The 24,035-nt window shown below is 41.7% G+C and overlaps 1 protein-coding gene across 1 annotated transcript in view; it reads right to left on the bottom strand.

The window, feature by feature from the left end:
* Positions 1 to 13,783: 13,783 nt before the first annotated feature.
* The window catches only part of SLC6A17 (solute carrier family 6 member 17), a 56,437-nt gene continuing 46,185 nt past the window's right edge, over positions 13,784 to 24,035 (bottom strand). Inside the window, exons 6-11 of the mRNA XM_060231617.1 lie at positions 23,646 to 23,887; positions 23,061 to 23,253; positions 17,093 to 17,285; positions 15,570 to 15,729; positions 15,130 to 15,292; positions 13,784 to 14,423 (exon numbers count right to left, since the gene is read on the bottom strand). Of these exons, the coding sequence (XP_060087600.1) occupies positions 14,055 to 14,423; positions 15,130 to 15,292; positions 15,570 to 15,729; positions 17,093 to 17,285; positions 23,061 to 23,253; positions 23,646 to 23,887 (1,320 nt within the window). The 3' untranslated portion in view covers positions 13,784 to 14,054. The remainder of the gene's footprint in view (positions 14,424 to 15,129; positions 15,293 to 15,569; positions 15,730 to 17,092; positions 17,286 to 23,060; positions 23,254 to 23,645; positions 23,888 to 24,035) is intronic.

Genomic DNA, 24,035 nt, shown 5'->3' with positions numbered 1-24,035 from the left:
TCCATTTGGCAGGAATACGTTTTTGTTTTTTCAGATGTGATGGTATCACAATTTGGAGCTTCTCAAGCACAATTAGTGAGCTGGTGTGTATGCTGATAATACAGAACAGAAAGCAAGAAAGAGCCATTCTAAAATGTAATATACTTTTTAGCCAAAGTATATATTTCAATAACAGGCATGGAAAAAGCTATAATTACTTTAGGGCCATAGGTGAAAAAATACCCAATATTTGCAACAGATGTGTGCTGGTACATCTGTTGGTCACAAGTAGCAAGGCAAACAACAATGTGACACTTGATTTGTCAGTCAGATTGGGCCCTTTGTCTTGTTATAAAAAGGCATGCAAAGCTAAGGGGGGAAATCTGTTGTTCTGGCTTCTGTTTATACAAAAATATGTCCAACAGCAAAATAAAAAAAAATACTGAAACATGATGAGATATCTAAAATCCAGTGTTTCTTTTAATACAGTTGTCTCCATCTTTAATTATATATTGGTCTGTCAATTGGTTTCTGAGTTGCTAGGTACCCAATGCATCAAAGCCTTCCTTAGTTTCCCCCATTCATTAATACATCCAGAACAATACTTTAAGAAGAAAAAACCCTGAGATTCTCCTACAACAGCTTCTCCTAAACACTCATTTACCAGCAGCGATATGCTCAGCTTTCACAGCATTATGGCAGGCCTCCTGGCTACAAATGAAATTAAAACTGAGTCTCCATTTAACTGCAAGAGAGCCAAATTTTTAGGAAAATTTGACACTTCAAAGAGAAAATGTAGGTGAATGATTGTGCCCCGGTCCTTGGAGACGATAGCACTGAAGTCAACAGCCACAGGCTTCCCATAGATCTGATCTCAGGCACCTCACAGAGCTCTTGGCACAGGCTCACAGTGATAATTACTTGACAGATGGATAATACAGTAATACTTTATTGGCACGCTGAAATATACTATGTGGACTAAAAGCATAGATGCATGTACAGAGAAAATGGCAGATTCCCAGTCACGCTTATGTCATTGCTTTCTCGGAATCAGAGCTACCAAATACCAGCTAGAGACCTAGTCCAGTATATTCTGACCAGCAGAGTGTGTTCTTTTGTCTTCTTTTTTTTATCATTCTGTCCCAGAGAGCTGGCGAGTATTGTTAAGAGACCCTTTGGGATATGATTCCAAGGCGGCAGCAGGCTGTTTCTCCTGATGGGATATTAGGATATATGCTTCTTGATTCACCTAGCCCAAATGTTCCAAAGGCTTCTGGCAGAAAACTTTGCCAATGTCATTTCTGGAGATCAGATTTGGTACCTCTGTACCACAGCTACTCACATCTTTCAGATAGTCATTTAGAGCTTAATGCAAAGGATTGAACTGGGCTGGTAAAACTCACACTCAGTGGAAACCTCCAGATTGGATTACTGTAACTCACTCTGTGCTGGCCTGCCTCCAGCTGGTCCAGAACACAGTGGAGCAGGTCCTGACTGTGACACCATGGATTTCACATATTCAACCTGTGCTGTGCCAGCTGCACTGGCTTCCAGTGGAGTACCGGGTCAGGTTCAAAGTTCTGGTAATGACCTTGTGCAGTCTGGGACCTACATGTCTTCGGAACTGCCACCTCTGGTATGTCCACCAAAGAGCTTTACACTCTGCTGGAAAACAATTGGTGGTTGCTAGCCCTAAAGATGTCCAGCTGTCCTTTACCTCATTCCTGGTGGGACTCTCTGCCAAATTACATCCATGTCCTGCAGGACTTTATGCAGTTCCACAGGGCATATAAGGAAAAGATGTTCTACCAGGCTTTTAGTTGAGGATAGCAACAGATACCACTTTTATCTGACACTCCCTCTTCCCTCCCCCCCCCCCCACTCTTTCCTGCTTGTGGAACAGTAATGCATACTGTGTTTAGTTGGCACTATCTAAAGTTTTCTATTTTTTAAAATTGTTTTTAAATTTTAACTTGATTTATATTGTACTTCTTGTGTGGTTAACTGCCCTGAGCATACTTGACCTTTCTGTGGGTGATATACTCATAAACAGTCCTTGGAGTGAGTTAACCCAAATCCCTCTCTGGTAATTGTTAGGAGCTTGTAAAGCAGAATCCAGAAAAAAAATGAGTTCCAGAGTGATGCACATTAAGCACAATTACATAATTTTGTAGCAAGGAAGAAGGGGATATACAACTCTTTCATTCTATGCTTTAAAATTATGTAAACCACTGCTATACATTCAGGTTTTCTCATTTTGGACAAACTAACTCAATGTGCATGGTTCTCAGCCTGCAGTTTAAAAAGAAAACCACTAAATGTGATGTGGTAGATGAAGCACCATAGGTAAGCAGAGAGCAGTACAGATGGGCTGCATGAGTAGGGGAAAATATCACTAGAAGGCTATTGGCCTTTTTCCCCATTGCAGCTAAAATTTTCTGGAATACTTCCTTCTGCCTTTATTTATCATATTTATCTTCATCATTTTTTCTATTCTGATCAAGAAGCAGGAGAAGCAAAAGAAGAGCTTAGGCTTTTCCAAGGGAGACAAGATGGGAGTAAGAAGTTTCAGATTCAGTGCTGGATTAAACCCTGTGGAGGCCCCCTAGGCAGTCAAAATCTTGGGGCCCCCTCACAAATTATCTCAGAGTTGGAGCACCTGCCCTGCCACCTATGGCCACCACTGCACCTGCAGGCACCTTCTTAAAAGTCCCTTTTACTAAGCTATGGGGGAGAGGCAGAGAGAGGCAAACTTGGCAATGACACCAGCAGCAGCCACACCAGGCAAGTCAGGCAAAGAGCAGCTCAGTTGCTGGCTGTGAGTGCAGGCTGAAAGGGCTGCAAGCAGGGGGGGGGGGGACTGGGGGGGGGAACCAGCCTGGGGCCCCTAAAGGTGTGGGGACCCATAGGCTAGTGCCTACTTGGCCTAATTGTTAATCCAGCCCTATTCAGATTTCAGAAAGGGCTAGGGGACAAGATGTGTGGGAAAGATTTAGAGGCCTGTTCTTGGATACGTTCAAACTATATTGTACAAAATGCAATGTGTTTTGAGAATATGTCTGATGGCTTTTATACTTCATCTTTGTAACTGTAGCACTGTTATTAACACAGGCCATTCTCCTCTCTTTTTTTACTAAGGATTTGTGCCTTTGGTATACATACATAATACTTAAGCCCATTTAACTGTCAATGACCAGTCAGAAACCAGTGAGCTGGGCAGATATATATGGACTCCTGAGGAATAAGGACATGTAGACGGAGACATTGCAGGGGGAATGGCCTCATTGTGTAAACTCACACTGGAGAACTACTGTGTTTGATTGGTTCAAGTGGGGTAGCCATGTTGATCTGAAGCAGCAGAACAGAAGTTGAGTCCAGTGGCACCATGGTACAAGCTTTCATTATGCTGGCCCATAAAACTGGAGCAAAGACCCTTTGTATTCCTCTGTCTGTGGGCTGCAACTTGAATGAATAGCTATTCAGATCTTCATGTCTTTGAGAGTGCCCTCTGTTTTCCCTTTTTCTCTGGAGTCACATAGCCTGGCTGGCCCATGCCTGATCCAATGTGAAACCTCAGTCAAAATCTCCTCGTTCAAGTTTATTTCCTGCACCAAGACTAAATTGGGTATGTGTGTGCTTTTAAAGGTTGTGATTGAACAGGTCAATAAAGAGCAGCCCTGATGTATGTAACTTGGATCTGCTTGAGCTGAAGGAGCCTGGTAAATTGAAGAAATTAAATTAGCAAAGTGTGAACTACCAGTCCAGTTGGACACTGGCTCTGCATTTAGAATTGCAGTTATTCTGTTAGCACATATGGAAATACTCTGCCAGCCAATGTTGTTTGCTGCTAAAGGCACAGAACTCGCCCCCCTGAGACTAAAGAAAGAAACAGCCCACTTCACTGTTATGATTAGGGCAGAAATCACTAGTATGATAAATAGATTAGGCACTGATTTTCTACCAGAAACACCATTGTTAATTTGATTACTTTTCAAGAAACAACCACCACCTAAAATATGAAATGTTAAATAAGAACAAGTATCATCCTGAGACCTGAGAAGTGACTCATTATGACTATTTATGGACTATAAATAAATCTATTATTGATATAACCATATGAAAGCGGAGTAGTTAGTTGCCAGTGGACACAGCAAGTGGTACAGTTGTGCTTTATTTGGGATAATACTCAAGGAAAATAAAGCTGGTGACATTATCAGCTATGAATTTGAGACAGGGCTAATGCCTAGATAACTTAATTTTAAAAATATTTTTCCATTCCAAGCTCATCCCTAATGCTTGGTGCAAATTACAATACACCCTTATCTCATTTTATTCTCACAGCAACCCAGTGACATGTTAGGTGAGGAAATAGCAACTAATCCAAGGCATTCACTGAAATAAAGGGAAATAAGATATATCATTATTTATAATATCACTGCAATATTTACCTTCGCCTGTGACAAAAACCCTCAAAGCTCAAAATCTTGGTTGAGCCAGAAATAAGGTTACTGCAATTTTTGCAGTGCAGGTAATCAAGTGCTTTTTTAACCTCGTTTCAAAGTCAGATAATGATGGGGCAATCCCTCCTTCATTTTAGGGTGCTTTTTTTTAATTATTGCTATTGTCTTACTTCCTTAGAGTTCATGCATCTAGCATGGCCAGATGCAATACAGGGCAGAGCTCCTTTATATAACAACACAAGGACCTGCCAGTACCATAAGCAGTTCAGCCACAACCATCATTAAACCTTCCACGCGCTCTTGGTATCTCTGCCCCCCCTTCAAAGGGAGATTTAAGGGGTTAAGCATGGAGAGAGTGGGCTTTGAGGAGGGGTGGGGCCTCAGACAGGTACAATGCCATAGACCCCACCCTCCAAACCAGCCACTCTCCAGGTTTGGACTGGAGATCACTCAGAATTACAAATACTCTCCACATGGCAGAGATCAGCTCTCTTGGAGAAAATGGCTGCTTTACAGGGTGGACTCTGTGTCATTATACCCTGCAGAGGTCACTTTCTCCCTGCTTTGGCCCACACTGAGATTTCAGACCAGTCACAGACTTTCAGCCTAACCTACCTCACAGAGTTGTTGTGCAGATCAAAAGGGGGAGAGGAGAATAATGTAAACTGCTTTGGTCCACACTGTAAAGAAAAAAAATGTACTTTTCCTAGGTAAAGGCTGCAGAGAGGGGAGAGGAGATGAAAAGCTTCAATTCCCCTACAGAAAATGGCTGCCTTGGGTGGATGGGGAGACACCAAGGTGGGGGGGAGTGAATTCCTTCACTTGGGTGAGTGGGTGGGAAGACAGCAAAGATGGGGGGGCAGTCGCCCACAGCCTCTTTCTAGAGCCCATTGTATTTCCCTTCATAATGGGCCTTATTCCTACTGCTATTATATCACAAAACCAATTCCAAAAACAAAGCACCCTCCCTAAAACACACACAAAAAATTATATACCCAGAAGTATTATAACTGGATTAAAGGTAGTTAAATACCATAGTGAAGCACAGGCTTCACATTAGTATGCTGATAAGGAAACTGCCCCCCTCAGTCACTTCTCACAGGTGGTGGTATGTTGCAATCTGCACTGCCTTACAAATCGCCTTAGTCAAAATTGAAGGAAAAGTGATTCTCCAGGTTGCTGGTATGTCAGTTCTACCTCTTAGGCCTTATTGTTGTAAGCCGCCCTGAGCCCACTTGCAGGATGAGGTGGGATATAAATCAAAAAAGTAAAGTAAATTAGGCCATGGCCTTATAACATGTATTAATACCATAGTTGCTTGGTAGGGCACAACTCAAAAGCAAGTAGCAGAATATGTTTCTTATGTATTTACTTACTATCTCTATTATACTTTAAATATATTTTACTTACTATCTCTATTATACTCTATTATTATTTAAAGTACTTCAGTAATCCTTACAACAGCCTTGTAAGGTAGGCCAGTATTGCTGGTAGGAAATGCTAGTAGCTGTAAATTTGCATCTGATATGAAATTGGAACCTTCAGCTTCCCTAGATCACAGCTCATTCACTTCACCACTACACTCATATAGCTTCCAATGTATTCCATAGCAGCAATGATATTTAAAGAATGCTTTCACAGATTGCTAGGTGCTGCACAAATATATTTAAGTTGGACAATCTTGCTCTGGACCTCATCCTTCATTGAAAGTCCCTGAAGATTGTTCCCATGTGCTCTGGTATTATATACAAGAGGGAAAGGAGACCCCCAGAGACATTGCATGGTAAAGAAGAAATTCTTTTTAATTGCAGGGTGCTATAGATTGTTACAGTATTTCTCCCAAACAACAGAATTCTCCTGCTGACACAGGGTGCATAGGGTAGATACACTAGCTACATTATATATCAAACAAACCACTACAACCAGTGCTCCCCACCACCACACCCCATAAAGTCTCATGAGAAACATGTGCTTTCCAGTCTTAAGCATGGCATGGTGTTACATTCAGAAATCATAATTAGCCCATCCCAAATGCTGCTTCCTCACTATAGCTAGAGACATCCCTGTGGGATTCAGCGTACTTTTACTCAGGTGTGTCCATGAAGCATGATTTGGGGAAGTCTAGGGAGGGATCTCAATAGGTTATAATGCCATATCCACCCTCCAAAGCAGCCATTTTCTCCAGGAAAGCAGGTCTCTGTCATCTAGAGATCAGTTGTAATTCCAGGAGATCTCCAGTTCCAACTGAAGATTGGCAACAATTGCACTCTGTCCCTCTTCCCTCTTTCAGTTTTTCTCCATTCTTCAGGTTAACCATCCTGCTTTTTCTTGCTTCAGGATTTACTAGGAAGTCAATTAACAGTTCTGATGATGGATCAGGCCTTTGTTTTCAAATGAATTCAGCAGTAGATTGTGGGAAATATAGCCTTGTGGCCTCTATTAACTTGCTGAGGTGTGTATTCTGAGCCTGCTTCGGTGGGGTAGGGCGGGATATAAATCAAATAAAATAAATAAATAAATAAATAATAAAATAAATGTTTTCTATTCTGAGAGCATCAACATAACATCACTTTTGAGCTCTTCTATTGGGAAAGATCTTTACTCCTGTCTCCATAGACCTGCTGGGACTAACACACAAACATGTCCATGGTCTAAGAAATTGTACAGGTAGCTGGAGCTGAGAAACTATGCCAAGGGGATTTACTGGGAGCGAAATAGGTAACATTCAGAGTTCCTGTTTTGTAGCTGCCTCCTAGTCCACCTCCAATAGCACTTGAGTCTAAAAAGTAAGGTAGCAGCAAGATAATCTAGTACTGTTTGACAGGTTGAAAAAATGTTGCATTGTCTTGCCAGATACTTTATGGAAGCTGCAGGATGTTATACTGCAGGCATACAAAACTGTACAAAAACAATTGTGTGTGTATGGGGAGAGGGATTTAGTAGAACATCAAATAGTTTGGGGACAGAGTATAAACTGTCAGCTGGTAAAAGGCAAACTAAAACAGCTCCAGGAATAGCATTCTTGGGAAGATGATTAATGGAGCCCTCCTCAGCCCCTGGGAATTCCAGTCACAGTTCAGCTCTAAAATTCTGATCATTCTGCTCTAGTTCTGTTGGAGGAAGCTGAGACAACCATTTTGTGGTGAAGTGACATTTAACCAATGTCTATTGCATGATGGGATGCACATCTGGCTGATAGAACATACAGAGCTAGTTGTGCCTAAGCCCACTGAAACCAAGCAATTTAGGTACACATCCGACTGCCTAGGATTAGATAGCTCCTTATCCAATCCTCAGTCGACCCTTTTTGCTTTCACCATGTGATGAAGCTAGTATATTAGTAACCATATCCTCATTCAGCACTCCAAAACCTATTTTAGAACCTGTTGATCTGGAGGAACGTTTAAGGAAATTATGAAACACGTTCATTGCATGGTGAAATAAACTTGAGATCAATTAATGGAGTCAAAAATAAGCTAGAAACGGGGATAAGACTAGGTTCTGATATACCTACTATGACTCAGATACAAAATCTTGCAGATTTCATTTGAAACTATGGGTCCCATGACACCACTAATAGTGTGTCTGCCCATGTCTTTAGCTAAACCAGAAAATATGCAGTGGTCAAAATTTGAAGGCCTTGGTCTCAAACCATCCTCATGATAAAATAAGACTAATGTGCTTGTTCTTGGAGTAGGCCAGCCCCATCCAGTTATAATCACATGTGACTAGTTGCACCACTGTGTAGACCAGGGTGTACACCTGGATTTATATCAGTCGAAAGCAATGCAGTCTGAATAGATGACATCTACATCTGAATGAGCATCTGAATGTACATCCAATTTACACCTACAGTATCTGATCCAGAGAAGATCCATATGTGAAAGCCTACATGTGGATTACATTCTCTGGAATGGGGCATACATCTCCTTTGTGCTGTTATCTGAAGTTCCTTCCTGGCTAAGTAGAATTAAGAGTGTGCAGTTCAGTGTGCTTATCAAGGCTGTGACTGGCTCAAGGCAACCATTTCAACAATTTAGATATTACTTGACTATATAAATAGACAGAAACTTGATTGTGTCTAAAGGGCCAAAATATAGAAGACAAAATAAGGGAAAGTAACCCTGGCCAAGTGGGTTCATTCTGCATGCTGGGCTAGCTTTCAGGTGCTCGGGATACATTCCAGGTAGGCTATATTGATGGGAGAGCTGCTGGATGGTGCTTTTCCCTTCTGGGCTTTTGCACTTCAAGAAGTTGTAGGATGTGCTATAAAAAACTAGCCAACCCTAGGTGGGCAGAGGCAGTAGGAGTGAATGGAGAGGTGGAGTATTGACAAAATTCTCACTTGGTTCACTGTAATTCAGTGGGTTTTGTTTTTTCAGAGCATGGACACTTCTGAGTCAGTGCTTGTATCCAATTAATGATGAGATTACTTTCGCTATACTAAAAGTCAAAGTGAAAATGTTGACTTCAGAAGCTCCCTATACAGGCCATCCATGTTTGTATGGAATGTACATGTGATCATTTCTTTGGGCTCAGTCTTGTCACTATGAGGTATAGCCCAATCATCAAACCATGCCGCTCAGTTTCACCCCTGCCTGAACAACCATACATTGGGGAACATCCAGAGGCCATGCTCACCCAATAGGAAACATCCATAACAACAGAAGCTACAGAATGGCTTTGAAAGTGATTAGATTATAGGAAAAGCTAACTCTAATATAACAAACATAAGCACAACAGCAGTTACAATCTCTAAAACACACACACACAATGGAGCAACTGCTCAAGGCATCTAACATTTAATCCCATCACCTCCCCATTCTAATGCCTAGCAAATGCCATAACATAATACTGTTAACATTTCCACAGAAAGAATGAAGGCAGTGCCCCCCTGTGCTCCCCCACCCACCCCCATATGGGCAGCTCAGCAGGGTGTGGTCACCAGTCATACACTAAAAAATTATAAATATATCAAATATACAACAAAATAGATCTGTACAGCACTGAGAATGAAAATAGTTTCACATATCACTTTTGGTATATGTTCGTCATTTAACAGCATTTACACCAACATTTACAGAATAAAATATACAATAGAAATAGAATATATAGATTATATCTATAAATATGTACACTTACATATCAGATAGTGCTTCTTTGTTTCCTCATTGTCAATGGCACGATATTGACAAAAGATGAGAGAAGAAAACACAGTGGACCCACTGCAGAGTCACTGGCTTGCCCCATTAGATGGTGGGCAAAATCTATAGAGGTATGCCACAAATCTGTTTCAGTGGAGGATCTGCTCCACTGGCTTCAACTGAAGTGCATTAATTTTACATTGGTTCCGTCTGTCTCACTGAACTCCAGATAAATTTGCCAGTGTGCATAGGCTGAGAAGCATGGCCAGCAAAATATACATATAGATTAAGAAGGCTGTTAATCCCTGACAGACTGCATCCTAAAGCACTACTTGGAAGAGGGTGAGGAGAAAAGAGCATGGAAAGGCAGAGAGAGAGCGCAATAGAATTAGTAATAAACTTTCTCAGTGTGCAAAGTGCCCTGACCTGGATAGCCCAGGCTAGCTCACCTTGGAAGCTTAGCAGGCTCAGCCTTAGTCAGTATTTGAATGGGAGATGACTAATGAATTCAAGGTTGCTACGTGTGAGTGAAGCAATAGCAAACTATCTTGGAATGTCTCTATCAGCTCTAATTTGAAGACCAAAAAGAAGAAGAAAAAGAAGTGCAAAGTATGCTAAGGCCTTTACTCTGCTGAAGTAGTAAAAATAATTCTCACTGAAATCAGCAGGTCTTACTTTTACATAAAAGTATTTTTAAGATTAGGTTGAAACCAACATGTGCTTCTCCACCATAATCTCCAAATCATGGTGCAAAGTGATCACTAGGCACAAAAAACACCATCACTAGATTCTTTCCTGTTTGAGGGACATTATATGTGGGAGCATATACCCCTGCCCTCCATTTCCTCCACACAGCTGGGTTACAGTGTTCAAGAGACCACAACAGTATGGAGAAAAATTAGCCTTAAAGTAGAAGACATGTGCAGAGATCATCAAAATGTCCATTATCAGAGTGGCTGAAAAAGTGCAGCTGCAATCCTGGAAAAGGCAGCCTCTACCTATTGCCTGATTCACATTATTTCTTGGTACAGTCCTGTCCTTATCCTGCACACACACACATACAAGAGCACAGAGAGAATCGTCAGAGCTTGAGTGTGTGGACCTGCCTTTGGGACAGACATAGCAAAACAGCACCACCCACTGGCACCCACTCGCTAAGCATTCATGGAACCAAATCTCCAGAAGGCAGAAGCCTTTCAGTTTGTTGGATTCTAGTGGAATGGCTGCTACAGGGAGGTTTAATAGCTGTCTCAACTGAGTCTCAGCAAGCTATTCATGTGCAGTGGCTCACTGTACATAATGGGAGATTTTCTGTGCCACAGGAAGCCTTTTTATTTTCTGGACTGGAAAAAAAATCCCTCAGTCTGAACCATAGAGAATGGTGGCAGCCTGCTTCCATTAAACAAACAAACAAACAAATAAAGTGTTCTCTACAGGATAGCCTGTTTGTATACACCAGCTCTAAAATGGCCCACTAATCATTGCTGTTTACTATAAGAAGAAGATGAAGAAGATATTGGATTTATATCCCGCCCTCCACTCCGAAGAGTCTCAGAGCGGCTCACAATCTCCTTTACCTTCCTCCCCCACAACAGACAACCTGTGAGGTGGGTGGGGCTGGAGAGGGCTCTCACAGCAGCTGCCCTTTCAAGGACAACCTCTGCCAGAGCTATGGCTGACCCAAGGCCATGCTAGCAGGTGCAAGTGGAGGAGTGGGGAATCAAACCCGGTTCTCCCAGATAAGAGTCCGCACACTTAACCACTATACCAAACTGGCTCTTAAGCATGCAGTTCTTGAGTCAGGAACATCCCTGGTTTACACCTATGGGAAAATGATGAAGATCTGTTTGCTAGAACTTGATCCCATGGACATGAAAATGCACAGAGCTCAATTTTCCTGTGTCATTTCCCAAAAGATTCCTCTAATTGAGGGGGGGGGGGAATTAAGGAAGGTTAGCCATGGCTGTCTTTTGAGAGCAGGCATTCATGCACAAATACCCAGATTTTTCCATCTCTTCCTAAATACTCAAAGCGCAGAGCACAACATTCTTATGCTCCCTGACCTATTTCATCCATTATTACATACTCTGACTGGAAGGGACTCTTCAAATGCAAGGGTTTTTAAAGCCCTCCTGCTGGAGTTCCTTTCATTGGATATACCGCTGATTGGAGCTTGGACCTTCTGCATGCCAAGCATGTCCTTTGCTACTGACAGCCATTCCCCTAAAATGCTCTTTTTGTGCATTAACAACTGCTTGATCTCACAAGTGACATATTAGCAACAACAGCAAAATTTCTATTGGCATGTACCATGAGAGAGGGGGAGGCAGATACAGCCTTTTAAACTGCATCATTCACCATTTAAAAGTAAAATCAGACTGTGTGTGTACTCCCACACATAAATTGTAGATCATGAGAATGATCGAACTCCAAATGTATCAATGGGGGGGAAAAACCTTAACAACGGATAAAAAAAAAATTACACAGCCTATCTGAGTAACTTTTTAAAGAAGCTCACTATGTGCACACTCCCACACATGAATTGCCCAGCAGAGATATGCACAATCTCCAAGCTACTAAAATAACAATAATATAAAACTTTGAATCATAGCTTTAAAAAAATGGCACAGAAAGTTTGAGTCACCAATTGAATGCAACTGAGCAGGAAGCTGGAGCTGTGTCACTATCCATTAATAACGTCATCAGGTTGGTCAACACATGACTGTGCTGTGTGCATAACAGTATTCCACCAGGTAAGTTGCTATCTGGAGGAAGTATTACATTTTCTTTCCATTTTGTGCAGAAAATGTGATATTTCAAAGTACTAGTGCTCACTTGAAAGACACTGTGCAGTCTGTGCATTAGTAATTTTTAATGTGCTTTTAATACCTCAAAACCTGATAATGTGAGAAGCCCCTAGCATGCCCTCTGTGGGTCTGTACAGAATAGCTACTACTCAAAGAATTTTCATTGAGAAAATATATACTGTCAAACCTGGGTCAGAACTATGCAGATGATGTCAGGAGTGACATCATAAATTCAAGAAAGTTGTCCTGACCTGGATAGGCTAGATCTTGGAAGCTAAGCAGGGTTGACTGTGGTTAGTACTTGGATGGGAGACTGTTCTTGAAATACGCAGTCAGGAGGACAGAGGAAGGCTTTCAACCACCTCTCTGAATATCCTCCAGGCCCCCAGTAGAAGTCAGTCACCAGAGGTCGATATGACTTCCAGGTGCTGATACACATTTTAAAAAAGGTAAAGGTAGTCCCCTGTGCAAGCACCAGTCGTTTCCGACTCTGGGGTGACATTGCTTTCCCAACGTTTTCACGGCAGACTTTTTATGGGGTGGTTTGCCATTGCCTTCCCCAGTCATCTACATTTCCCCCCCCCCCCCGAAAGCTGGGTACTCATTTCACCAACCTCGGAAGGATGGAAGGCTGAGTCAACCTGAGCTGGCTACCTGAAACCAGCCTCCACTGGGATCCAACTCAGGTCGTGAGCAGAGAGTTCAGACTGCAGTACTGCAGCTTTACCACTCTGTGCCATGGGGATCTTGCAGATACACATATACACACCTAAAATACACAAAAATACAAAAAAACCTCCACAAATCGTCTATAAAGTTACATCAATGCTAGAGTTTTGATTCTAGCCTACACACATGGCACATGTGCACATACAGAAGTTTGCACCACTACATGAACCAACTTTTGGTAGGGAAACACTGTGAGTAACATTAGTGATCCCTCCGATGCAAACTCCACTGAAACAAGATCCCCTCAGTGCTTACAGTTTTTGATCCAACAGAAGCAATGATGAGGCAGATATCACATGATGCCATTGCCAAACATTGTAATGTGTTGTTCACATAAAATATATCTTGGCCCAGACTTGTACAATGTATTCACCAAGGAACTGGATCATTATGAACACATAAAACCACTGGTGGGCTGGTAGACTCCATATCAAGAAATTAAGCTTTGTTGTGCTATGAACAGTGGTGTTAGGTAGTTCAATGTGCTGAGGCAATCTCTTCTCCCAGTGAGATGAAAGGAATGGGCAAGGAGAGGGCTCCAGGAAACCTGAACCCTTTCTTTTAGCTGTTGCCTGATTTTGTCTCCTTTGTCCATCTTCTGATTGCATGAGTGTTCTTGTGTTTTTCAGTACCAATTGGTTAAATTTTCCTTATGCTCATAAAATTTATTGCAATGTCTTATTATTTATTATTATTGGTAGTAATAATAGTAGTAATAGCAGCAGCAATAGTAATAGCAGTAATAGTATTTGCTGAGGAGGATGCCACAATTTTGGCTGGAGCTTGCCAGGGGAAGGCCTATTCCACTTTTGCACTCCGCTGTCATCATCTGGCCCTGACTCCTGTAAATTCTGGAAAGGTATCTAAAGCAATGATTCCTTCTCTAGAACCTCCTCTCCTTTGCCCAGGAAACAGAGCGGGATATTTGTTGACTATCACAGTTCAGATTCAGGGGTGGTAGCCATAAGGTAATCACTGCTATAGCGTCCATTGGCAACGGTGCTCATTTCCAGAGGGGATGTACTTCCTGGGCCCAAGTAGGAACGATGTGTAGGCATTGGAGAAGGAGTCTCACTGGGTACTTTGCTCAAGATGAAACGTGTCTCATCATTGTCATCTAAGTTGGAGATATCCTTCATCATACGCCCCTTCTTATATGTTACTGACAGAGCATTGGAGCCATCTGATACCAGATGGAATTGCCGTAGGATGAAGACAACAAGAAGAGGAAGGGTGGCCAGAATGACCAGTGAGATAAGGATGGCCATAGCCCATGGTGGATAATAGAGAAATTTCTCAGCAGCCTGGAAGAAAAATATAACCAGCATCTGTCAGTCTCACTGCAAATATAACTCTAGGGAATAAGGTTAATAATTATTCTGGCATCAAGGCAAGCAAATACTGGTTACTGCTCTCCATCTAGGGAAGGACCAGCATGCACTATACAGATAATTTTAATCAATTTAATCAATTACAAGAACTTTTGCCATTAAATTCTGTAATTTAATACATTAAGAGAAATCTCCTTCCTTTTTTTCTTTTGCACACTCATACTGAAACACCTAGCATAGTATTAATCTCTCAAGAATAATGTGATATGCTGGACATGGTGCTCTTGTAGGTGGTGGCTTTTAAGAATAAGGAGAAGGAGAGGAACAGGCAGCAGCAGCAATAACAGTTTCACAAGGATGTACAACTAGGACAATAATGTCCTGGAGAAAAAAAAATTACAGTGGATTCTTGTGCTAAGATTCCACACCCTCAATCACCAGATCTAATCCAGGACTCCTTCCTATTAAATCAAGAAAGCCTGGGTAACCAGCAGCTGCTTCAGAAAGATAGCATCTTGCTCTTATTTCCAGTTGAAGAGACAGAAATCCAAACAGTTTGCAGTAAGGATCTTACAATTTTATGGTACACTGGCATAGAACTCATGTTCAGTAAATATGTGGAATGGTCCAGATCACATGGGCTGGATGTAGATTTGTCATCACTTATTCATCAACTTACCTCTTCTCTGATCCAAGCACTATAACCTGGTGGATGAAGTCCTAACTGAATGATGCTGGCTGTCATTAAGCCAGCCATGCAAATAGGAGAGACATATTTCCATGTGTAGAAATAAAATCGGTAAGGCCGAAAACCCAGCATTTCTGTTAATTCTTGCATGAATCTATGAAGAAAAATGAAGCAAAAACAACTGATGAAGCACAAAAACCTGATTCCTTGCTCTTTTCTGAATGGCTTTTCTATCAAGAATTCTGGTAGAGCCAGCAGTCCAAAGAAATACCCAGAGGTTGAAAGCTTCAAAAGCAATAAAGGCCTTTACATACTTAGTGCTTGTAGAGGTAGTGTTACAAGGTGAAAGTTTAGGAACTGAGCCAGGCCATTAAGGAAACAAAGAGTATTGCTACCTAAACTCTCTTGAGTCACTTTGAAAAAAGTCTTACTTCTTGGTACCATAAATCCAAGCCACAGCAATGTTCTCCAGGATAACCACAACTGTGAGCGGCAATGTAGCAGAGTAATCATCAAACATCATGACAAAGTAGTTGCCAGAACGCTGCACAAAGATCAGCCCCACAAAGAAAGCAAAGATGCAGCAGCCAACTGCAAAGAACAGAAGATTACCATTAAAGCATGAGTGTGTAACATAGAGTTGGCTCTAATGACTCCCGTCTGCTAGGTGGAAAGCCTACTTCTATGATGTTTTATCTTAGCAGGAGGGAGACATTAGATTCAACCCATAGATTATATAATACAGAAGTAATGTATCAAAGAAGCCCGACATAATCCTCATATATATGAACTGGTTGTGATGACTGAGGATGGGAATCAGAGACACATTATAACAATTCTGACAAAATGGAACACTCTAAATAGATAGGTAAAAAAGACTTTAGGTCAGCAAGGCCCACATCAGTGATAAGCTCTGACTATCTTACATGGTCGCTGTCATGACTCCTCCTGGGCTGGACTCAAATGCGGAAACAGACTCAGCAGACAAGGAGCAGGGGGAACAAATGGCAATCCTGGGTAAAGATAATGGGGCTCAAAGGAAGCTAATCCCACCAGACCCCCTCCCCTCCAGAACCCATGGATTCCAAGGCCTCAGATCAAGCACCTTCTCCTGAAGGCTCTAGGTGATGCTGTCAATAAGAGGTGCTATTATCCTTGACCCCAAGATCTCATGGCTAGGAAGAAAGGACATGGCACACCTCCCTTGAGCACTCCTAAATGTTTGGCAAGGAAGAACTTGGGCAATATACAGACTGAAAGCTCAGGGCTCAATGCCAGGGTGGCATTACCTAGAAAAAAGGGATGCACAAAAAAAGAATTTTCTGATTCCATCTATTGCCCACACTTCTTATCTTGCAGTAAAATAAATAAAGTTGGCCCGTGACTATCTTAGCTACTGGTGCCAGCACCTCTTATTCAAAGCCAACCCCCCAAAAAACCCATCCTTTTTCTACATTGTCACTCAGATTGTGAAGCTAAGCTCTTTTAAAGACACACCAAATTTATCACTATCTGCACAAAACTAACTAGGACCCATGTTTCTTGGGTATATACCAAATTCAGCCTAGATCCCCTTATACATACAATCACTATAGATAGGTTTTGTGAATTGACTCTATATCCATCACTTCAAAAAATATAATATCTCTAACTGGCCCTCGTTATCACAATGACTGAGATTCCAAATGCGGACAGTACCAGAAAGAGATTCCTCATCCTTCCTTTGACATTTCTCCAGTGGATAGATAGACCAGGGAATAAATTCTTCCCTTGAATACCAAATCACTCTACTATTTCTTTTGACACTGCAACATATTTCAGCCCACCACTTTTTTGAATAATATGTTGATACAATGTGATACATCATATCAAAGCACCAAATCTTGCAAATGACGGGCAAGATCTCTGCTATGCACACAGCAGATCTGTCAATAGTTTTCCAACAGAAACTTACCTGTTAATGCTTCCTTGCGCACTTTGAAAGTGTCAATGATGGGTGTGGTGATGCCAGCCATTGTCCCAATCATGCTCCCCAAACCCAGATTTATCAGCATCAGGAAGAACATCACTGACCAGAAAGGAGAAGCTGGGAAGTGGGTCATTGCTTCAGTGAAAGCTATGAATGCAAGGCCAGTTCCCTGAACTGACTAAACACAGCCAAAACAAGATTGTCGTTACTCTTTGCAGAACAGACTATTATAGAAGCAGATGCACATGCATGTATTGACATACTTAATTTTCCATCTGTAAATGCATTGAACTGTCAGAGACAAAAAAATTACAGAAGTTTTAATGTTCTTACATGGATAAGTGTTGGGAAAATAAGTACATTGCATGTAAATCATCACATAGAATTACTGCAAAAGCGACTATCTTGAAACATGGACATACTCTGATAAACTGTGGTTAGGTACAGTTTTCTGGAGCAGGATCATATATAGACTGGAATATGCATTATGCCTCAGATGCAACACCATTAATAACTTTATACATCCTTGCACATTTGTCACTCTTTGTATTTTTCCACTCTTCACATATCCAGGTCCTTCAGTCATTATGGGAATCAAAGACACTATTTAATACATGTCACTACTAGCAGAAGTCTCTGCTCAGTGAGGTGACTCTGGAGGTTTTTTCCCTACTAACCTCAAAAACCCATGTCATATTTACCCATTATTGACCTTACTATTCAGAATGCTTGAAATGTGCTAGCAAGATAAATAGTCCAAAGTCAAAGACCACTCAAAAAGAGCTGATTAAGTGCCAGGCAGAAACATCTTCAATGATAAACTTCCAAGATATTACTGCAATCATGAAAAGATGCCTGAGTAACTACCGAAGTATACTGATGATGGTGCTACACTACAGCAGTAGAGTGATTTCATGGTACTCCCATAAGGTAAATAGGACCAGAAAGGCCTGTCCATCTGGTGCACCTAGGTGATCACCCAGGGTGTCATGTGGAGGGGTATAAAAAAACAGCCCTTTCACATCTGCCTGCCCACAGTATTGGGTATGCTGCATCAAGCCAGTGGGGGCTCTGGTTGTTCCCGCCCTCCCACTTCACTTCCCAATCTGCCCCTGTTGGAAGACATTGCAACTTGCCACACCACATTTGCAGTGAGGGCAATGTGAGTGGAGTCAGCTTGTCCATAGTGTGTGGAGAGAGGAGGGCAGTGGTAGCAGCTTCCCCACAGCTGGAGGGAGGGAAGGAGGAGAGCAGCAGCAGCTTCCCCATGATGCAAAGGTACAATTTCTTGCACATATCCCCAAAGACACAATGGCTTGGATCCACTGGAAATTTTCTGCATGCATCAGGGTTCTTATGCAAGCAGTAAAAACCTCATGCTAGCCAGTTGCAACAAGTTAAAAATGTATCCTGAACCATATCCCTGCTTGCACAAGATTTGGGGCAAGCAATTTTTGGGCACTATAAGATAGTGAGAAGGAGAGCACTAGGTACTCTACAAGATCTAGCACAGGTAGAATGGCACAAAGTCTGTTTATGTTCTCCCTTGTGCATCACTGGATCCAGGATAGCGTATAAATACATGATGTAAATCAGAAGACTTCTTAGGCTACATCAGCATCTCTGATTATTGCCACAGTGTTACAAGAAGTGAGAAAGGGGGCTTTTAAATTCATTTCAGAGGAAGACTATGATACAAAATACCATTCTACCTCCAAGGCACAAGACCACTGTGCAAACCTATCAAAGATTGAATCAAAAGTCCCCAACTGTGCTGTGGCTTCATATTGACTTTCCCTCAGGTCATTGCGATGTTATTTCACAATGGTACCCGTTGTGAAATAACTGGGAAAACAGCATCATCTGGGAGCACCCTAAGAGACAATTTTGGAAATGATCTTTGTACAAAAGTCATGGAAACAAAGAATTTCTAAGTCTGAACAAATGTATGAAACATGTTTTAGTTTGATGTTATCCTTTCAAATAATAATAATAGGAAATAGGAAACTTGCCCCCAGTTTGAGAGCCAGTTTGGTGTAGTGGTTAAGTCTGTGGACTCTTATCTGGGAGAACCGGGTTCGATTCCCCACTCCTCCACTTGCACCTGCTGGAATGGCCTTAGGTCAGCCATAGCTCTCGCAGGAGTTGTCCTTGAAAGGGCAGCTGCTGTGAGAGCCCTCTCAGCCCCACCCACCTCACAGGGTGTGTGTTGTGGGGGGAGAAGATATAAAAGATTGTGAGCCGCTCTTAGACTCTTCGGAGTGGAGAGCAGGATATAAATCCAATATCATCATCATCACCCCCTCACCCACAGTAAAATTTTGGGTATAGATTTTGGGTATATCTGAAACAGCCCACACTGTCATTCTAGAGGTGAATTTAAAAGTTTGCGGTATTTTAGGAGTTCAGTGAATTATCATTGCTCTCATTCTCAGGACCTAGGCATCAGTTTACACATTACAGTTGTTATATGGATGCTGTTTTAAATTGTGCATGCAGAAGGTATTGCTACCAAGTTAGCCACTTATGCACAGAAACCCAATCTGTAGATTGGATAGTTTTCATCACACACTATAAATACCAATAAAGGAAGTGATATGGTGACATCAAAGAATTCAGGTTTTCACGGCTGGTAACATCATTAGGGTTTGTAGAATCTTTCGGGTTCAAGTGCCGTGTTCTACTGGAGAAAGTTTTCCTTCCAGACGTTTCGTTCTCAGCTGCGGAGAACATCCTCAGTGGCCTTGCAGCCGGAGCAGGCACTCAGACCTTCTTGGCTGCTGTGCATTGAGTGGGGCCAGGGCTGCTGGAGAGCTGCTATTTCTAGGCTGGAGGGGGTGTGATGAAAGGGCAATTGTTTTGTGGATGTGCCCATTGTTTGGTGGGGCTTCCTGGAAGGGTAGTGATAAGGAAACTGGCTGTTGAATGTGACCATTGTTCTGTGTTAATTGCTGGGAAGGTTGGAAGGGGTTTCCTTATCTTCAAACCCCTTCCAACCTTCCCAGCAATTAACACAGAACAATGGTCACATTCAACAGCCAGTTTCCTTATCACTACCCTTCCAGGAAGCCCCACCAAACAATGGGCACATCCACAAAACAATTGCCCTTTCATCACACCCCCTCCAGCCTAGAAATAGCAGCTCTCCAGCAGCCCTGGCCCCACTCAATGCACAGCAGCCAAGAAGGTCTGAGCGCCTGCTCCGGCTGCAACGCCACTGAGGATGTTCTCCGCAGCTGAGAACGAAACGTCTGGAAGGAAAACTTTCTCCAGTAGAACACGGCACTTGAACCCGAAAGATTCTACAAACCCTAATGATATGGTGACAGTCCATGGCACACATGAAGAACTGCATATGTATGAATGGCTCACGTTACCAATAACAACAAAAAGGGAGAAAAATATTACAATATGATTCTGAAGATACCTTATTAAAATAACCAATGAACAAAACATGATAAAAACAGTGAAATTATATCAGAGAATTTTATATATATATATATATATATATATATATATATATATATATATTTTACAGACATGTTGACACAATATAACAAACTCCATGGTTGTTGATATTGCAACATCTTCCTGAGCAATGTTTATGTTTGTTTTGATGTCTTTATATGAAGTATAGCTCTGTTTTTAATTGCTTTAAGTTATTTTAAAATATGACTATTATGTATGTTTAAATTTGTTAGCTGCCTTGATGGTCCTTGTGAGGACAGAAAGGTGGGATATAAATTTTGTAAAAAAAATCTAATAAAGTTACATTAATAATGAAGAAGAGTACCACCCCCGCCCCCAGGAATTCTAAAGTAAACTGGTGAGCACTTGGGAGCAAATGCTTTGCTGTGAGAGATCAAGTGATTGCCAGTTCCAGGTCTGGACATTCTTGGAGATTTGGGGGTAGAGCCTGGGAAGGGAGGGATTTTGGATGGATCTCAGTGAGGTATAATGCCATAAAATTCACTCTCCAAAACATCCATTTTCTCCAGAGGACTTTATCTCCGTCACCTGAAGACCAGTTGTAATTCCAGAAGATCTCCAGGCTGCACCTGGAGGTTAGCAGCCCTACCACCTGGGTAGTGTTCTACCAGTTTTAGCTGGGCTACTTCAACAGCTGCTAAAATGGCTGGCGAAGGGCAGTGCCAAAGAGCACTGTCTGTATGGTGCATACTTGGTACCTCTGCAGTAGCACCATTCCATTGTGTTACTAAGGTCAGTAACTGGAGAAACAGAGTCTCTTGGTTACCATAACTTGTTCTCTTGAATGAGGAAGGCTTGTTTCCTGGCATCCTCACCCTTTTTGTCTATAGCAATCTGTCACTGTGCAGATTGTTCACTGTGGGAGGGAGTCCAATTTCTTGTTCTTCCCTTAAGGGACAGTCATGAATGCCCAGAACATTTGGGGTCACACAACTGAGCTTTAAATACTGATTTTATATCTTGTTATTGTCCAATTTGTGGTTACTGGATGACTGACATTTTAGGATAGTCTTTTTAGCAAACTGATACTTACTTCAATTTGGCATTTTTACAGTAATATTCTCTCCAAAACAAGCATGGAAATTCCCTGCTTGACTGCAGGTTGTCAAAAGGCACAGCTAAACAAATTCAGCATCAAATCTTTATTTAGCCCAGAAAAATTTACATCTTCAGGTAAATCTTACAGCCTCTCAAGTTTCTGTGAATGATGATGAAGAATCCAAGGGCAGTCAGAATAATCTAGGCAGTTTGCGCAATACACCACCAGAAATGTCTCTTCAGTGAACCCTTTGGTCCTTTCTCCTAGTTTTCAAGAAAAGAGTCCACTCAGGAAAGTAAATTCCAGTGAGGAAAAGACATAAGTTTCTTGTTCTATAGATTCCATTTTAGAAGAGACTTTGTTTTTGTTTTTTTGTTTTTTAACATTCTTTCCTGGTTGAGAGCACCTGCTTGGGAACATACATTATTGACTCCTGGAAATCATTATCTACTGGAATTTGATTCAGATTGCTGGGAATATGATTCAAAATTAATTTTAGGAGATTAAACATTACAGAATTTCTGTTTATATACCCTTACCCATAAATTTGGGGTAAAGAGATCCTTGAAAGGGCAGCTTCTGGGAGAGTTCTCTCAGCCCCACCCACCTTGTAGAGTTTCTGTTGTGGGGGAAGAAGATAAAGGCGATTGTGAGTCGCTCAGAGACTCTGGTTCAGAGAGAAGGGTGGGATATAAATCTATGGTCTTCTTCCTGGTGTGGATCTAATTTTTCTTCAGTTACATCTTCATCAATGTTCCTTCTAGCTGCAGAGTCTTGTGAGCAAAAATTCCACTTTGTGAGCTACTGGCATAAAAGTTGTAAACTACTGCATAAATTAGTGTACTCTGGGATCATCCTTCCTGAGCTAAGACAAAAATGTGTGAGCTGGAGGCTAAAAATCTGTGAACTAGTTCACGCTAACTTAGCTTAGAGGGAACACTGATCTTCATGTACTTTTTGTGCCATTCCTTATTTATGTGAATAATGTTGCAATATTTATATAATGCTGTTTTTTTGGATGCCCAGTGTATCAATTCTGCAAGAAATAATACTCTTAAATTGCTTGCTATTTGTTTTAGTAAGCTATTGTCAAGGTTTTGCCACCACATGGCAACCACTGAAGTATTGATATTTACTTAAGCAGCTTCCAGAAAAACTTTAACCTGACCTTCTCCCTGATCTGCTAGTTTTCTATATGCAAAGAAGAGTTTTTAAAACACTGCGGATCACTCTGTCTTGTGAACCTCCACCTTCAAATTGACATAAAGGTCTGAACTGAACTGACATGGTACATCTTCAGGATGACTGTACCATATGCTTTTTCTGAACACAGCGTTGGCTCCCAGGATTCAGTGAAGGTTGGATTAAGGCTGGATTAAGGTAGTTTTTTTGGGTCCTGACAAACTATGAAAAACAAGCCTGTACCTTGTTAAGCTCATCTTCCAGTAGGCAGGGATCCAGGCCCAGCTCCTGGAAGTGATCCTCCCTTACAGTCTTGATCACATGGTACATCTCAGTGTAGTCCTTGGCTGTGAGATGGGAGAAGTTCACATGGGGTGGGATAAGGTCGTGACTCAGGACTTTGTGGTTCAGATAACCCAGAATCTTCTCAGCATTCCTAAGGAGAAGAAGCTAAAAGTAAGTATACAGTCATTTCTTGGCCACTATTGTTCCCATGTTCTGGGCACAATGTGGAGGACATCTTCTACCCACAAAATAAAGAAGGTGAACATTCAGCACTTGATGTAGGAAGAGCTCCATAGCACCCTCTACAAATACAAACAGGGAAAGAGATATTTTCTCTGAACTATGGAACATTCTAGAGACCCATCAAGCAATCTGACCAGAAGCAAATGACAGCTTTAGGCAATTAAGACTCCAAACCATACTAAAACTTCAGCAGTTGTGCCTGGTGTTGTGGTTGAAAAAGTAAAAAGCCAAACTGGAAAAGATGTCATTGCTTTAGCTATATCCTTTTGAGAAGCCTCTTGGACTGGAATTGGTACTTACTCAATCACACATTTCTCATTCATGACGTTGGCTTTGAAGCCCAGCACAGCAAAGACAACCAGAGTGGCTAAGACTGAGGTGAAGAAGTTGATAAAGGAGACAAGGATTGCATCAAAGTGACAGTTATTGTTCTGTTTATTGTAACTGGAGAATGCAATAACTCCACCAAAGCCCAGTCCTAGGGCAAAGAAGACCTGTGTGGCTGCTTCTCGCCACACAAGGGGATCCAGCATCTTATCAAGCTGTAAGGAGACACAAGAAGGAGTCTAAGTCATCCATCATTCACCTTGGTATGCATCTGAGGTCCTACATATTACTTAGCAGCTAAGAACAGTACATACTTGCTTGTGCGTGCAGTTTATTTTTGCATGTGCTGAAGAGCGCACATAC

Source organism: Heteronotia binoei, chromosome 2 (genome assembly GCF_032191835.1).
Source record: "Heteronotia binoei isolate CCM8104 ecotype False Entrance Well chromosome 2, APGP_CSIRO_Hbin_v1, whole genome shotgun sequence".
Classification (NCBI taxonomy): domain Eukaryota; kingdom Metazoa; phylum Chordata; class Lepidosauria; order Squamata; family Gekkonidae; genus Heteronotia; species Heteronotia binoei.
Note: the sequence above shows the minus strand (reverse complement) of the source record. Positions and strands in the feature narration are given on the sequence as shown.